This window comes from Ranitomeya imitator, chromosome 2 (assembly GCF_032444005.1).
Source record: "Ranitomeya imitator isolate aRanImi1 chromosome 2, aRanImi1.pri, whole genome shotgun sequence".
NCBI lineage: Eukaryota > Metazoa > Chordata > Amphibia > Anura > Dendrobatidae > Ranitomeya > Ranitomeya imitator.
In genome coordinates, this window is record NC_091283.1 from 364,804,820 (window position 1) to 364,822,914 (window position 18,095).

The 18,095-nt window shown below is 43.5% G+C and overlaps 1 protein-coding gene across 1 annotated transcript in view; it reads right to left on the reverse strand.

Moving 5' to 3' along the window:
* Positions 1-18,095, reverse strand: part of LOC138666585 (zinc finger protein Xfin-like) — a 162,944-nt gene that overhangs the window by 86,201 nt on the left and 58,648 nt on the right. The window contains exons 10-14 of the mRNA XM_069754786.1: positions 10,158-10,303; positions 9,071-9,217; positions 8,774-8,941; positions 8,568-8,691; positions 8,391-8,488 (exon numbers count right to left, since the gene is read on the reverse strand). Coding sequence (XP_069610887.1) covers positions 8,391-8,488; positions 8,568-8,691; positions 8,774-8,941; positions 9,071-9,217; positions 10,158-10,303 — 683 coding nt within the window. The remainder of the gene's footprint in view (positions 1-8,390; positions 8,489-8,567; positions 8,692-8,773; positions 8,942-9,070; positions 9,218-10,157; positions 10,304-18,095) is intronic.

The following is an 18,095-nucleotide window of genomic DNA, read 5'->3' on the forward strand; positions in this document are numbered from 1 at the left end:
AGGAGGTGAAAAGAAAAGTCTTGAGTGAGGAAAAGAAGGGCTCAATTCTGGCTTTATTAGCAGAGGGACCCAGTGAGTGTCGTTTTGCCTCCATCCTTAAAATTTCAAAGATGGCAGTCCATTACAACAAGGTCAAGCAGCAGACATTGGGGACAACAAAGCTACAGACCGGCAGAGGGCGAAAACGACTCTCCACTGACTGGGATGACTGTCATCTTATTTGAATGTCACTCAGCAATCGCAGGATGACATCAAGTGACCTACAAAAGGAATGGCAAATGGCAGCTGTGGTGAAGTGCATGGCAAGAACAGTTTGTAACAGGCTCCTAGAGGAAGGATTCAAGTCATGCAAAGCTAGAAAAACACCTTTCATCAATGAGAAACAATGGAGGGCCAGGCTGAAGTTTGCCAAAGACCATAAGGATTGGACCAAAGAGGACTGGAGTAAGGTAATCTTCACTGATAAGTTTAATTTTCAGCTTTGCCCAACACCTGGACGTCTAATGGTTAGACGGAGACCTGGAGAGGCGTAGAAGCCACTGTGTCTTGCACCTACAGTGAAATTTGGTGGAGGATCGGTGATGATCTGGGGATGCTTCAGCAAGGCTGGAATTGGGCAGGTTGTTCTTTGCGAAGGACATATGAATCAAGCCGCATACAAGGTTATCCTGGAAAAACAGTTGATTCCTTCTGCTCAGGCAATGTTCCCCAACTCTGAGGACTATTTTTTCCAGCAGGACAATGCGCCATGCCACAGCTAGGTCAATCAAGTTGTGGATGAAGGACCACCACATCAAATCCCTGTCATGGCCAGCCCAATCTTCAGACCTGAACCCCATTGAAAACCTCTAGAATGTAATCAAGAGGAAGATGGATAGTCACAAGCCATCAAACAAAGAAAAACTGCTTAGATTTTTGTATCCAGGAGTGGCATAAGGTCACCCAAAAGCAGTGTGAAAGACTGGTGGACAGCATGCCAAGACAGGTGGAAGCTGTGATTAAAAATCATGGTTATTCCACAAAATATTGATTTCTGAACTCTTCCTGAGTTAAAACATTAGTATTGTTGTTTCTAAATGATTATGAACTTGTTTTTTTTTGCATTATTTGAGGTCCCCATGCAATGCATTTTTTTGTTATTTTGATCATTTCTCATTTTCAGAAAATAAATACAAAATGTATTGCTTGGAACTTCGGAGACATGTTGTCAGTAGTTTATAGAATAAAAGAGCAATTTACACTTTACTCAAAAATATACTTATAAAGAGAAAAATCAGACAAACTGAATTTTGCAGTGGTCTCTTAATTTTTGCCAGAGCTGTGTATGCACAACTGGAGCAGGAGTTCCAGGGTGAATACCGCTGTGACAGATTTGAGTATGGTCGCCAACCGGAAGCTCATATTAGATATCTGGAGGAGGAAAATGCAACACTGAAAGCGATTGACAATCTGGAGAGGAGCATGGTACTCAAAGAGCAGGAAAATAGGAGCAAAAATTCTTATGTTGAGAGTGATATGAAAACAGAGGGGAACTTTTGGGTGGAATTACATAGGAAAATACACCATGAAAAAGTAATTTTTGGTGTAATATATAAATCTTCCAACATCACTCAGGACCTGCAGGGTCGGATACATTATCAGGTGGTGCAGGCTGCACAGGCTGGTACATTGCTTGGGAATTTTAGCTACCCAGATAAAGATTGGGGTTGCTTCAAATGCAAATGTGACGCTGAGTCACTTTTCACAGGAAAGCTGTGAGTCAGGGTAATCAAGGAGTCCAAGGTCAAGAGCCAAAAAAGAACCTCATAAATAGAGGGAAGTGACAAAGGTGTAGTCAAGTCTCAATCCAGAGCCAGAATGCGACACGGCAAAAAGGGTAATAAAAATATGTAGTCAATAGGCAAATCCAGGGTCCGGCAACAAAAAAAGAAACCGTCTGAATTCAGAGCACAAAGCACAGAGAACACACCATACTGAGCTGAAAACTATGACAGGCATCTATTTGGGACTGACAGCTTAAGTAGCTAGGTAAACAGTTGGAACAGGGAACACCTGATGGAAGCTCAGCACCTCCCACTCTCAGATTGTATGGCTGAACTGTCAATCAAAACACCAACAGCTCAGCATGCCCCTGTACTAGATTGTACAACAGAGCTGTCAGTCAGTACATCCAATCGTGATAGCAAAAGGGAGAAAATTCCTCAGTTTGTTGCAGGATAATATTAAGAGCCAGTTTATGGAATACCCAACAAGAAGCAATGCTCTGTAGGTAATGCTCATTTCTAGCCATGCGGAGCTTGTTGGAAATGTCACTGTTCACGAAAACCTTGATACCAGTGACCACAATATCATTTATTTTTGCTTACAACATAAAAATCATTATTGGATGGGAGAGCAAAAACACGAATAGCTTAAGGTACCGTTACACTAAACGACTTACCAACGATCACGACCAGCGATACGACCTGGCCGTGATCGTTGGTAAGTCGTTGTGTGGTCGCTGGGGAGCTGTCACACAGACAGCTCTCACCAGCGACCAACGATCCGGGGAAAGACTTCAGCATCGTTGAAACTGTCTTCAACGATGCCGAAGTCCCCGGGTAACCAGGGTAAACATCGGGTTACTAAGTGCAGGGCCACGCTTAGTAACCCGATATTTACCCTGGTTACCATTGTAAAAGTTTTTTAAAAAAAAAACACTACATACTCACATTCCGATGTCGGTCACGTCCCCCGCCGTCAGCTTCCCGCACTGACTGTGTCAGCGCCAGCCGTAAAGCAGAGCACAGCGGTGACGTCACCGCTGTGCTCTGCTTTACGGCCAGCACTGACAGTCAGTGCAGGGAAGCTGACGGCGTGTGGCAACACCTGACTTTTGTGGTGCGGGTCAACAAAGAAAAGGTTTCTTTCCATGCGGGGGGTGTCTGGCATGCAAAAATCTGGTAAGGGCCACATCCTTCACGTCCTCAGATGGCAAGAAACAGTATCAGATAAGAGAACATATCACGTGCAGCACAACATTTGTAGTATACTACGCTGTATGCACGTGCAAATTGATCTATGTTGGGCTAACATCACGGGAATTGCGCGTGCGCGTGCATGCTGATCAGCTCGCACTCTGCACTTTTTGCGGCCCACTTTGGTGACAATTGGCTTAAGGTATTTGATGGTATCTATATATGTGTTATACATTATATCGGACTACTGATAGCACTTTCTCTATTTTAGGAATAAGGGGTATTGTATACGGTGTATTTACACCTTGGTATATTTATTGCCATTTAACCCCTAATGGTGCTTAAACCGTATATGATATGATATTATACTACCAAATGTGGCTGAATATTGATGCTTAAAATTGACAAAACACTTGAGTGACATATATGTGTATTAGTGCGGTTCTTTTTGTCCTTCAGTACACTCTGTTTTTGTGATATCTTTTTGTCTTGTGGATTTTACCTTAATGGAAATAAAGAATGGTGATTTTATTTATGGTTCTCTTCTTGCGGCTAAAGTGATCTAAGTCCGCTTTTGTTGAATTGTAAATAATTATGAACAAGTTATTTTCTGAATATTTAATCCATTGAAGCTACAGTTGAGATGAGGAGGGAAAAGTTAGCTTCTCTGAGGAAAACCAGATCATGTATGGTGGTTTTATTTATACCCCCTTTTATCGTTCCCCATCCATCAGTCAAACTTGATGGATAGTCATCTTTTCTCAACCATATAAACTTTGCAACATGTAAGTGGAGTGCCCCCGCAGGCAGTGGGGTACTCGGTACCGGGTCCTTCAGTTCTCAGGGGGATGTCACGGTGGCTGACCCGGTCCGTGGCCCGTGGGACGTCCGTGTAAAAGGGAAAAGGTCTTTAAAGGGATATGTTCATGACGCCACCTGTGGTATTCGGTCAGTTTGACCAACGCTGCTTTAAGGGGTCCGCTGGGGTGATGTTATGGCAGCTAGATGGTATACCTTCCCACAGGTGAAGTGTATCCCCAGGGCTTCCCAGTGTGTAGATAGTGGATGGTGTGAGGCGCAGTGAAGAACAAAGACACAAGGTTGCAGTCTCTTTACCTTTTACTGAAGGCTTCAGCATCAACAGTCCAGAGCACAGATTACAGGGCTGGCCGGTTCGGAGGCAAATCCAGAGTCCCCTTATCCAGGTGGAAATCAGTAGCCTTCCTCTAGCGCCTTGGTGCTGTAGTACCTTACTGCTAAGCCTCTCATAAGGTCCTCACAGATGTTGTAAATGTTATTGATGCTATCTCTCATGGGTGCCACCTAGCCTCCTGGGTATAGGGCGGATCAGTAACTTGCAATTAGCTGTCCTGCCGGTCTCTGGAGCAAGGCATAAATGACTGTTGCTCCCTTGGTGTTCCGGCTACTGGGATCCTGCGCCTCAGAAGGAGGCAGCCTGTACAGGGCAGAAATCCTTCTGGTATCCACTCCTTTGCTATGACTTCTTCTCACAATACAGTTCTCTTCGTGTCCTTTCTTAGGAACTGCCGCACTCAGGGCAGGCGCAGCTCCGTGTCCCTCTGTCTCAGCCTCTGCCAGGCTCCCACCCCTGTCAGGGACCAACTACCTGAGCAAAGCTCAGCCAGTAACTGCCTAACTTCCTCTCCAGGCCACCAGTTTTACCTAAATGTGAAGAGTGTCCTAATAAATAGGAGCACAGCTTCCCCGGTGGACTGGAGTATGAAATGTTTTGTATGATTGTGGTACCTGGTAAAGAGATCTCCTTTATTGCCTCCAAACCTAACATCACTCCCCCCTAGAGGGAAATGACATTACTGCAACGACCAGGACCCTGGGGCACTGCATAAGCAAGACCTACAGAGATTATAAATGTATAATCTATTATTTGCGGATCATTTCAGGTACTTAAAGGGATTCAATCAGAAGAAAGTGACTGTTCAAACCAAGCGATGAATTTGTAGATGAAACAGCCCTGATAAAAAATGGTACCTCTAACACCCCATACACATTATACTAATGTCAGCCAAACTTGCCAAAACCAGCCAACAGCCCATGGAGGCCTCCTGAATCAGATGATCGTGGGGAAAGAAGAATCCAGCATATCTGATTTTGGTTTGCCGATCATTTTATTCACGGAGGTAAAAGCCGCTGCTAGAGGAATCTGGCATCACCTCTCTTATAGAGAACAATGGAGAACTCCGCTGAACCGAATGATCTGTGTATAGTGGAGTCGTGAGATATACAGTGGCCGGCACGGTGGCGCAGTGGTTAGCACTGCCCTTGCAGCGCTGGGGTCCTGGGTTCTAATCCCAACCAGGACAACATCTGCAAAGAGTTTGTATGTTCTCTCCATGTTTGCGTGGGTTTCCTCCGGGCACTCCGGTTTCCTCCCACATTCCAAAGACATACAGATAGGGATTCTAGATTGTGAGCCCCATCGGGGACAGTGATGATAATGTGTGCAACCTGTAAAGTGCTGCGGAATATGTTAGCGCTATATAAAAATAAAGATTATTATTATTATTATTACAGTGGGGAAAATAAGTATTTGATTCACTGCCGATTTTGCAAGTTTTCCCACGTACAAAGAATGGAGAGGTCTGTAATTTTTATTGTAGGTACACTTCAACTGTGAGAGACAGATTCTAAGAATAAAATCCAGAAAATCACATTGTATAATTTTTAAATGATTACATTGCATTTTATTTCATGAAATAAGTATTTGATCACCTACCAACCAGCAAGAATTCTCGCTCTCACAGACCTAATAGATTTTCTTTTAGAAGCCTTCCTATTCTGCACTCTTTACCTGTATTAATTGCACCTGTTTGAACTTGTTACATCTATAAAAGACACCCGTCTACACACTCAATCACACTCCAACCTCTCCACCATGGCCAAAAACAAAGAGCTGTCTAATGACACCAGAGACAAAATTGTAGACCTGCACAAGGCTGGGATGGGCTACAGAACAATAGGCAAGCAGCTTGGTAAGAAGGCAACAACTGTTGGCACAATTATTAGAAAATGGAAGTGTTGAGGAGAGTCATAAGATCAAATACTTAATTAACCTCAAGACATAAGAGAGTGAGAGAAACGACCCATAACGTGTACTGTGTAACCTCATATAAGTTTGCACAGATAAAAGTGTGACACTAAAGATGGCTGCCATTTCCCGTTTCACCACACGCCATGTACTTGTATCCAAGATGATCAAAGTGTGACACTAAAGATGGCTGTCTTTTCCTGTTTCACCACACTATGTGCTGATGACCTCATGGACCAACCCACCCCAATGACCTCATGGATCCGCCCACAGTCACGCCCACTCTAATGACCTCATGGACCAACCCAGCCTGATGACATCATGGATCCGACCATGTACTAGCTCATTGCCCAACCCACTAACCAATGGAATACATCTGATATCTGATCACTCCCATTTTAGAGCTAACCGAGCCCCCCTTACAGGGGTTATATAAACATATGTTCGAATTAAATAAAGGTATTGGAGCTGATACATAGATTGATCAAGGAGAGTTTACATCCGACTGTGTGTTGTCTGATGTTATTTTTTTAGTGCGCACCTGATCAATATCCATTAGGCCAGGAGTAGGAAACTAGAGTGAACATTTCTTACTGTTCAACCTAACAGAAGAAACACAAGATGGCCGTTAATCTTCCTTGGTCTTGAGCTCCATGCAAGATCTCGCCTCGTCGGGTAAGGATGATTCTGAGAAAGGTCAGGAATCAGCCCAAAACTACATGAGAGGACCCGGTCAATGACCTGAAAAGAGCTTGGACCACAGTCTCAAACATTACCATACACTACTTTGTCATGGATTAAAATCCTGCAGGGCACACAAGGTCCCCCTGCTCACACCGGCACATGTCCAGGCCCGTTTGAAGTTCATCAGTGATAATCTGGATGATCCAGAGGAGGCATGGGAGAAGGTCATGTGGTCAGATGAGACCAAAATAGAACTATTTGGTATCAACTCCGCTCGCCGAGTATGGAGGAAAAAGAAGGACGAGACCAACCCCAAGAACGCCGTCCCAACCGTAAAGCATGGTGGGGGAAACATCATATTTTGGGGGTGCTTTTCTGCAAAGGGGACAGGACAACTACACCGTATTGAGGGGAGGATGGATGGGGTCATGTATCACAACATTGTTGCCAACAATCTCCTTCCCTCAGTAAGAGCATTGAAGATGGGTCATGGCTGGGTTTTTCAGGATGACAATGACCCGAAATAATGAAATATTCAAATTCACCGCACTCTCTTTAGATAATTATGCAAAAGTTGTGCCAAATTATTAGAGTGTACTGGGAGCGCAACAGAATATTACAGTATACTGTAATATTCTGTTGCGCTCCCAGTACACTCTAATAAATTGGCACAACTTTTGCATAATTATCTAAAGAGAGTGCGGTGAATTTGAATATTTCATTATATCAGGGCCTCTGGTCCATTACACCGGCACCTCGCTTTATTCAGGCTGAGTGCACGCCAAAACCCTTCTCCAATGACCCGAAATACACAGCCAGGGCAACTAAGGAGTGGCTCCGTAAGAAACATTTCAAGGTCCTGGAGTTGTCTAGCTAGTCTCCTGACCTGAGCCCAATTGAAAATCTTTGCAGGGAGCTGCAACACAATGTTGTCCAGCGAGAGTCCTGAAGCCTGAAAAATCTGGAGAAGATCTGTATGGAGGAATGGGCCAAAATCCCTGCTGCAGTGTGTGCAATCTTGGTCAAGAATTACAGGAAAAGTCTGACCTCTGTAATTGCAAACAAAAGTTTCTATGCCAAGTATTAAGTTTTGTTTTTCTATTGTATCAAATACTTATTTCATGCAATAAAATGCTAATTCATTATGTGTAAACATACAACGTGATTTTCTGGATTTTTTTAAGGTTCTGTCTCTCACAGTTGAAGTTAACTATGATAAAAATTGTAGACTTCTTTGCTCTTTGTAGGTGTTAAAAATTGCAAAATCAGCAGTGTATCAAATACTTATTTTCCCCACTGTATCTGTCTACCAAAAACTATCTATTGGGTATGGGGGCTGTGGTGTCAATATCCAATGTTGTAGTTGCCAGAAATCATTGTGTATTCTACCATGATAATGAGATAGTCTGTGCCGAAACCATGGAATGACATTGGAAGGGAGTAAACATTTACCATATGCATTCCGATGCATACACACACGCATATACACATGTATACACTCACATTCACAGACAGATGGAGAAGTCACATCTATGATCAGCTCTAATCCTGCCATCTCCACCGTTCTCATTACACAAGTATAAAACATATAATAATGGTGAATAAAAAAAGACTGAGCACAAGACCTTCACAGCCGTCTACACATCATAGGGGAGATTTCATGACACCTTCTCTCCATCTACCTGATGATCCTGAGGAACATTGCGATCTTCTTGTTTAGAGTCTTGTGGAAGAAGAGGACGGGGACATCTCTCTGGTGTTGTCCTCTTACTGGATAGAACTGGAGGAAACACATACAGGGACTGAATTCATTCTTTACATACAGATAATTATAGGCCATGTGTATTTAGTCCTATTACCTGGTGATGTGAGGGGCTGGGGAACCTCCATCATGATGTCCTTGTACAGATCTTTGTGTCCTTCTAAATACTCCCACTCCTCCATGGAGAAATAGACAGTGACATCCTGACATCTTATAGGAACCTGACACATTAAATAATACCATCATCTTCCCATCCCTTCACAGCGTTACTATATAATGTCCCAGCATTCCCAGCAGTGTCACCTCTCCAGTCAGCAGCTCAATCATCTTGTAGGTGAGTTCTAGGATCTTCTGGTCATTGATGTCCTCATGTATCAGGGGGTGAGGTGGAGGTCCTGTGATTGGGTTTCTTTCCTCAGAAAGAGGGGCCTGACAGCGCTCACTAGAGATCTTCTTCACCACAGTGTAATCCTGGTTATGGAGACACATATTAATAAATCTCACTACAGACATTTCCAGAGTCCTCACCTCTCCAGTTCTGTCCATCTGTTATTCCCATAGATAAGAATGATGTAATGTGACATCATCAGAATCTCTCACCTCTCCAGTAAGCCGGAAGAGAATCTCTAGGGTGAGGTGTAATATCCTCTCCATCTTGTCTCTGTCTCTCTCCATCCTTAATGGGTCAATCAGGAAAATTCTCGTATATAGAAGATCTCCATTGAGAGGATCAGATTTTGTTGGAATCTGAAGGGGAAGTAGATGAGCCGATGTAACATCATAAAGAATCCTGTGTAATAATACAATTACTGGAGACAATAAGGGGAAACTTATGATATAATGAGGCTATTAGGACAGACCTAAAATTCACGTTGACTCTCCTGGATCTGACAATGAGTATTTTCCAGAGGAGATATTATGAAAGGCTCTCGGGTGAGAGGAACATGGGTAATTGAATGCACAGAAAGATGATGCAAGGAAAATATTCTAGTGTATGTCCTGTAGACCATAGGAACCCCCTAGTGGAATAATATGCCATAATTCTGAGCATACATTTATCATTCTAAACACAGGTTTATTTCACATTTCTGTGGGTTCTCGAGGCTGAAAATCTCTCAATTACAGATATATGTGTGCATGGTGTTGATATCAGATTACTATTGATAAGGCATCATAATATTGCATTTTCATTCTGCCATGTGATGCTGGAGATGTCCAGTCTGCCTCAGGGACAATTATCTTCACCCTTAATGTAGCAGCTATTTGGTAATGAGGAAGTACAATGCTTACCTTTCCAAACGGTCAGCTGCTTGATATTTAATTTATCTACACACAGGAGGCTTTAATGATTGTGATTTATCTGATCCTGAACACAATACAAAACATGAAACTAAAGGTACAGTTACACTAAACGACTTACCAACGATCATGACCAGCGATACGACCTGGCCGTGATCGTTGGTAAGTCGTTGTGTGGTCGCTGGGGAGCTGTCACACAGACAGCTCTCCAGCGACCAACGATCAGGGGGACGACTTCGGCATCGTTGAAACTGTGTTCAACGATGCCGAAGTCCCCGGGTAACCAAGGTAAACATCGGGTTACTAAGCGCAGGGCCGCACATAGTAACCCGATATTTACCCTGGTTACCATTGTAAAAGTTAAAAAAAAAAAACAGTACATACTCACATTCCGATGTCTGTCACGTCCCCCGCCGTCAGCTTCCCGCACTGACTGTGTCAGCGCCGGCCGTAAAGCAGAGCACAGCGGTGACGTCACAAAATGAATTCTTGCCCCAGGTGCCAGAAACCCTAGATACACCTCTGCCTGGGGTCATCTGTATCTGCATCAGGAATGGGGAGAAGTGAGTTTTTATTGGTCAGGAAAGGGTCACACTGTACTATGAGAGCATATAGTTTCCTCACTTCCTGTTTAGCACAGTTGGGTTGTATGTATCAGAGGAAAAGGATAGTCATAATTCTTAGAAAGTGACAACAGAAAAGCACCAAAATAGTCTCAGCACTGAAGGGGTTACTGCCCCCTGTGCCCAGTAATGGGGAATCTCCAGCACCTACCTCCACCTGCAGAGCCGCACACCACATATATGGCTGCTCTATGCACACAGGACCTGTGATGAGGTCACAGGAGGGGAGGAGTCAGGGGTCACATGATCAGGGGCCTCAGTGTATGCAGGACTCTGCTGTGCTGGTTGTCATGGTGCTGGATGAGGGGAAGTTTGTGTGTGGGGTCAGGAGGGGTTTACAGGGTGGATGTAGCAGAGCCGCAGGTGTACGAGGTGTACGGAGCGCAGCCGTGTGTGTACGAGGTGTACGGAGCAGAGCCGTGTGTGTATGAGGTGTACGGAGCGGACCTGTGTGTACAAGGTGTATGGAGCAGAGCAGTGTGTGTACGAGGTGTACGGAGCAGAGCTGTGTGTATGAGGTGTACGGAGCAGACCCGTGTGTACAAGGTGTATGGAGCAGAGCAGTGTGTGTATGAGGTGTACGGAGCAGAGCTGTGTGTATGAGGTGTACGGAGCGGAGCCGTGTGTACGAGGTGTACGGAGCGGACCCGTGTGTACAAGGTGTATGGAGCAGAGCACTGTGTGTACGACGTGTACGGAGCAGAGCCGTGTGTGTACGAGGTGTACGGAGCGGAGCCGTGTGTACGAGGTGTACGGAGCAGAGCCATGTGTACGAGGTGTACGGAGCGGACCCGTGTGTATGAGGTGTATGGAGCAGAGCAGTGTGTGTACGAGGTGTACGGAGTGGATCTGTGTGTACGAGGTGTACGGAGCGGAGCCGTGTGTGTACGAGGTGCACGGAGTGGAGCCGCATGTGTACGAAGGTGTACGGAGCAGAGCCGCCTGTGTACGAGGTGTATGGAGCGGAGCCCTGTGTGTACGAGGTGTATGGAGCAGAACCACATGTGTACGGGGTGAGCAGAGTCCTGTGTGTATGAGGTGTACGAAGCAGAACCACATGTGTATGAGGTATATGGAGCGGAGCCGTGTGTGTATGAGGTGTATGGAGCAGAACCACATGTGTATGAGGTATATGGAGCGGAGTCCTGTGTGTATGAGGTATATGGAGCGGAGTCCTGTGTGTATGAGGTGTATGGAGCAGAGCCTTGTGTGTACAAGGTATACGGAGCGGAGCCACATGTGTACAAGGTGTACGGAGGGAAGCCGTGTGTGTACGAGGTGTATGGAGCAGAGCCGCATATGTACGGGGTGAGCGGAGCGGAGTCCTGTGTGTACAAGGTGTACGGAGCAGAGCCGCGTGTGTACGAGGTGTACGGAGTGGAGCCGCATGTGTACAAGGTGTACGGAGCGGAGCCCTGTGTGTACGGGGTGAGCGGAGCTGAGTCCTGTGTGTACGAGGTATACGGAGCAGAGCCGCGTGTGTACGGAGCGGAGCCGTGTGTTTGTGAAGGATGTGAATGACACATTGAATCAAAACTAGGAATTCATGAATTGATCTTATTTATTTTTTTCACCTTCACTGTGTGGTAAACGGATTAAGAAAAAAGCATTCTTCGGTTTGTTTCGATTACATTGTTATAAACATTTATATCTTTTTTTGTTTGTTTTGTTTTTTTTGCGTAATATAACCTATTTTTACAAGAACTAATTTGTTTTTTCAGAACTTTTTTTTTATATATACTGTATATTTTCTTCACCAGAGTTGTGTGGAGACTCTTTTTGCGTGATGAGAGGATGCTTTCAGTGCTAACTTTTTCTCTATGACTTCGATCACTTTTTATTCTATTTTGTGGCATTTTTTTTTTACGGTGTTCACCATACAAGATAAATATTGGGAGAACTTTTACAGATCCAGACATTCTGATACCCACTATGCACACTTTTTTTGTTTACTTTTATTTTTACACAAAAACAGTGGTTTTAGTAACAACATATTTTTTAGAAATAGTTTGTACTTTGATTTGTGTTGTTTTGTTTGTTTTTTTTAAATCAAATTCTAATAGCTCTGGTTCAGCTGATGTAGGCAATATGCATGGTTTATCCAATATTTGATGCCTATTTGGTTTTGATGACTGTCTGTAAGTAGTAAACCTATTTAAATCTTATAACATTAGTTTATATAGACCAATGAGCTGGTAATTTGTATTGCTTAGCATAGAACTTAGAAGTCCCAGTAGATTGGAGAAAGGCAAATGTTGTAACTATCTTCAATAAAGAAAAGAAGATGGAACCAGGAAATTACAGGCCAGTGAGCCTTACTTCCGTACCAGGAATGATCTTTGATCAAATTATTAAACAGCATGTTTGTAAGTACTTGGATAAGAATACAGTAAATAACCAGATCCAGCATGGGTTTGTAGTAAACAAGTCATGCCAGACTAATTCCCTTTCTGTGATGGAATCACTGACTAGTGAAATGCGGTAGATATAGTATATCTCACCTTCAGCCAAGCATTTGATAAAATATCTCATACTATCCTTATTGAAAGAATGACCAAGTATGGGATTGTCAAGGCTAGGGTTAGGTGGATTCATAACTGGCTCAGTGATCGTACTCAAAGAGTGGTAATAAATGGCTGCACATCCAATTGGAAGTGTTTCAAGAGGGGTACCACAAGGCTCTATCCTGGCCCCAGTGTTGTTCAATATTTTTATAAATGATCTAGATAAGGGAACTGAAGGTAAACTAATCACATTTGCAGAACATGCAAAGCTAGGAGGGATAGCTAACACTAGAGAAGACATAAAAAGGATTCAGAAGGATCTAGATAAGCTTGAACGGCACGGTGGCGCAGTGGTTAGCACTGCAGCATTGCAGTGCTGGAGTTCTGGGTTCAAACCCCACCAAGGACAACATCTGCAAAGAGTTTGTATGTTCTCTCCGTGTTTGCGTGGGTTTCCTCTGGGCACTCTGGTTTCCTCCCACATTCCAAAGACATACTGATAGGGAATTTAGATTGTGATCCCCATCGGGGACAGTGATGATAATGTGTGCAAAATGTAAAGCGCTGCGGAATATGTTAGCGCTATATAAAAATAAAGATTATTATTATTAACAATGGCAGTGACTAATAGACTGGTATTTAATGCAAGATTCTACATATGGGCAAGAAAAGTGAAAATTACATCTACAGAAAGGGAGGAATAGAACTAAGCAACAGCACATGTGAAAAAGACTTGGGTATACTAATAGATCACAGACTTCACATGAGTCAACAGTGTGATGCAGCAGCAAAAAAAGGCAAGCACAGTTCTAGGATGTATTAAGAGAAGCATAGTCTTGATCACGTGAAGTAATTATCCCCCTCTACTCCTTGGTCAGGCCTCATCTGGAGTACTGTGTCCAGTTCTGGGCACACTTTAAAAAAGACATTGAAAAACTGGTGTAAATTCAGAGAAGAGCTACCAGGATGGTGCAAAGTATGTCCTATGAGGAACGATTAAAGGATCTGGGAAAGTTTAGCTTGCAAAAAAGAAGACTAAGATGAGACTGAATAGCTGTCTACAAATATCTGAAGGGATGTCACAGTGTAGAGCAGGGGTGGGGAATCTTTTTCCTGCCAAGGGCCATTTGGATATTTATACCATCCTTCGGGGGCCATACAAACTCTGCCAACATAGTATATCCTGACTCTGACACTGGTGTCAGGACGTAATCTTTCATTGCATGCCCCTCAGGTTTCAGTAGTGAACATTGCATCTGTGTGCTAACAGAGCAAGAAGAAATTAATGAGCTGGTTGTAATCAAAATACCCCTTCCCTGACCAAGAATGCAGTCCCTGAGAATCTGCTCAGGGGCCTGATAAAAGGTCATCGAGGGATGTAAATGGCCCTGGGGCCTGAGGTTCCCCACCCATGGTGTAGAGGGATCATCCTTATTCTCATTTGCACATGGAAACACGGGAAGCAATTAAATGAAACTGAAAGGGAGAAGATACAGATTAGATATTAGAAAAAAACATTTTGACAGTGAGGGTGATCAATGAGAGGAAGAGGCTGCCACAGGAGGTAGTGAGTTTTTCGTCAATGGAAGTCTTCAAACAGAGGCTGGACAGACATTTGTCTGAGATGGTTTAGTGAATCCTGCATTGAGCAGGGGGTTGGCCACCATAACCATTGAGGTTACTTCCAACTCTAACATTCCATGATTCTATTATCCGACCTTGCTCGAGTGATAACCAAGTGTGTTCGGCGTGCTCGAAAAATATGTTTGAGTCCCTGCAGCTCCATATTTCACGGCTGTTTGACACCTGCAAAACATGCAAGGATTACCTAATAAACAGGAGAGACGCAGCCGTGGTGACGCAAACATATTTTTCGAGCATGCTGAAGACCCTTGGTTCGCACCTGAGCGTGCTCACCCATCACTAGTATTGATACAAAGTAGAGTATGATTGATAGATGAAGATATGGGAAACTGAGAAAAAAGCGCAATAGGGTTTTAACTGATAACACAATATGGTGCAGAGAGAAAAGGAATCTGCTCATCTGCTGATAGTCGATAATATTTTCAAAAGCTTTATTGGACAGGTTTCAGGTCAACGCGTTTTGAAGTCATACACAGGACCTTTTCATCAGGACCTCTTCACAATATCTATGATAGGTTTTGTCCTGATGAAGAGGTCCTGTGGATGACTTTAAAAGGCGTTGACCTGAAACCTGTCCAATAAAGCTTTTGAAAATATTATTGATAATCTGAATATATTCAGCAGCAGCGCAGCCACTTACACTTCACTCGGATCCTGTGCCACTCTTTCCGTGATTGATGGATGGACATAGCCATTATCTATGTTCATTTTTATACAGCTAAGGGTTCGCTCGCATCTGCGTATTAAAAATTGGTCTGATATTCATGCCGAAAAGTTGCACAAGTGTCCTGTGTATGTCATTCCATATGTCATGTGTGGGTTTTTTTTCTCACCTAGCATCCATGTGCAATGTGTTTTTAACGCAATCTTTGACATACTATAATACTGTATGTAACTTTAACCCCTTTCTCACCTTGGATGGGATAGTACGTCCGAGGTCAGATACACCGCATTGATGCAGGGCCCTGGCGGTGAGCCCCCATTAAAGCCGGGACATGTCAGCTGTTTTGAACAGCTGACATGTGCCCGCAATAGCAATTCACCCGCCGCTATTAACTAGTTAAATGCCGCTGTCAAACGCTGACAGCGGCATTTAACCGGCGCTTCCGGCCGGAAATGAGCGCATCGCCGACCCCGTCACATGATCGGGGGTCAGCGATGCTTCTGCATAGTAACCATAGAGGTCCTTGAGACCTCTATGGTTACTGATCCCGGCTAGCTTTGAGTGCCACCCTGTGGTCGGCGCTCATAGCACACCTGCAATTCAGCCACATAGCAGCATTCTGATGATCGCTGCTATGTAGCAGAGGCGATCGAGTTGTGCCAGCTTCTAGCCTCCTATTGAAGCATGGCAAAAGTAAAAAAAAAAAAAAGTGAAAAAAATATATAAAAATGTAAATCACCCCCCTTTTGCCCCATTCAAATAAATCAATAAAACAAAATCAAACCTACACACATTTGGTACCACCACGGTCAGAATCGTCCAATCTATCAATAAAAAAAAGGATTAACCTGATCGTTAAATGGCGTAGAGAGAAAAAAATTTGAAACGCCAGAATTACGTTTTTGGGTCGCCATGACATTGCATTAAAATGCAATAACGGGAAATCAAAAGAACGTATCTGCACGAATATGGTATCATTAAAAATGCCAGCTCGGCACACAAAAAATAAGCCCTCAACCGACCCCAGATCTTGAAAAATGGAGACGCTACGGGTATCGGAAAATGGCTAATGTTTTTTTTTTTTTTTTTTAAGCAAAGTTTGAATTTTTTTTTCACCACATAACCTAGACATGTCAGTTGTCTATGAACTCGTAATGACCTGGAAAATCATAATGGCAGGTCAGTTTTAGCATTTAGTGAACCTAGCAAAAAAGTCAAACAAAAAACAAGTGTGGGATTGCACTTTTTTGCAATTTCACCGCACTTGGAATTTTTTTCCCGTTTTCTAGTACACGACATGCTAAAACCAATGATGTAGTTCAAAAGTACAACTTGTTTTGCAAAAAATAAGCCCTCATATGGCCATATTGATGGAAAAGTAAAAAAGTTATGGCTCTGGGAAGGAGGGGAGCAAAAAACGAACACGGAAAAACGGAAAATCCCAAGGTCATGAAGGGGTTAAAGTTAGTGTGCAAAACTAATGAAACAATCTTATACATAGTGTAAGGATCATACTCAGGTGCTGCAGGAGGAAGACAGGAGGCGTGTTTCTTTAACCCCTTCGCGCCACGCGCCGTACTAGTACTGCGCTGCCGGGACTGCATTTGTGCCAGCAGCAGTACTAGTACGGCGCACCGATCACCGCGGTCTCGTGCTGAGCGCCACGGTGATCGGGTGCGGGTGTCAGCTGTATATAACAGCTGACACCCCGCAGCAATGCCCACGATCGGCGCTATCGCCGATCGCGGGCATTTAACCCCTCTGATGCTGCTGTCAGTAGTGACAGCGGCATAGAGGGGGATCGCGCAGGGACGGGGGCTCCCTGCGCTCTCCCACCGGAGCAACGCAATGAGATCGCGTTGCTCCGGTGACCCGGAAGGAGTCCCCGGATCCAAGATGGCCGCCGGACTCCTTCCGGGTCATGAAATGACCTGGCTAGCTGGAAAGCCAGCTAAACTGCCTGTCAGATCGTTGATCTGACAGAGTGCTATGCACAGTGTCAGATCAACGATCTGATCTAATACAGAGATGTCCCACCCTGGGACAATGTTAGAAAGTTAAAAAAAAAAAAAATAGAATGTGTAAAAAAAAAAAAAAAAAAATCCCCAAATAAAAAAAATAATAATTTCCCAATAAATCCACTTATTTATGTAAATTAAAAAAAAAACAATAAATGTACACATATTTGGTATCGCCGCGTCCATAACGACCCGCTCTATAAAACTATCCCACTAGTTAACCCCTTCAGTGAACACCGCAAAAATAAAAAATAAAAAACAAGGCAAAAAACATTGCTTTATTATCATACAGGCGTACAAAAAGTGGAATAACACGCGATCAAAACGACGGATATAAATAACCATGGTACCGCTGAAAACGTCATCTTGTCCCGCAAAAAAAAAGCCGCCATACAGCATCATCAGCAGAAAAATAAAAAAGTTATAGCTCTCAGAATAAAGCGATGCAAAAACAATTATTTTCTTATATAAAATAGTTTTTATTGTGTAAAAGCGCCAAAACATAAAAAAATTACATAAATGAGGTATCGCTGTAATCGTACTGACCTGAAGAATAAAACTGCTTTATCCATTTTACCACACGTGGAACGGTATAAACGCCCCCCCCTAAAAGAAATTCAGGAATTGCTGGTTTTTGTTCATTCCGCCTCCCAAAAATCGGAATAAAATGTGATAAAAAATGTCATCTGCCCGAAAATGTTACCAATAAAAACGTCAACTCATCCCGCAAAAAACAAGATCTCACATGACTCTGTGGGCCAAAATATGGATAAATTATAGCTCTCAAAATGTGGTGATGCAAAAACTATTTTTTGCAATAAAAAGCGTCTTTTAGTGTGTGACAGCTGCCAATCATAAAAATCCACCAAAAAA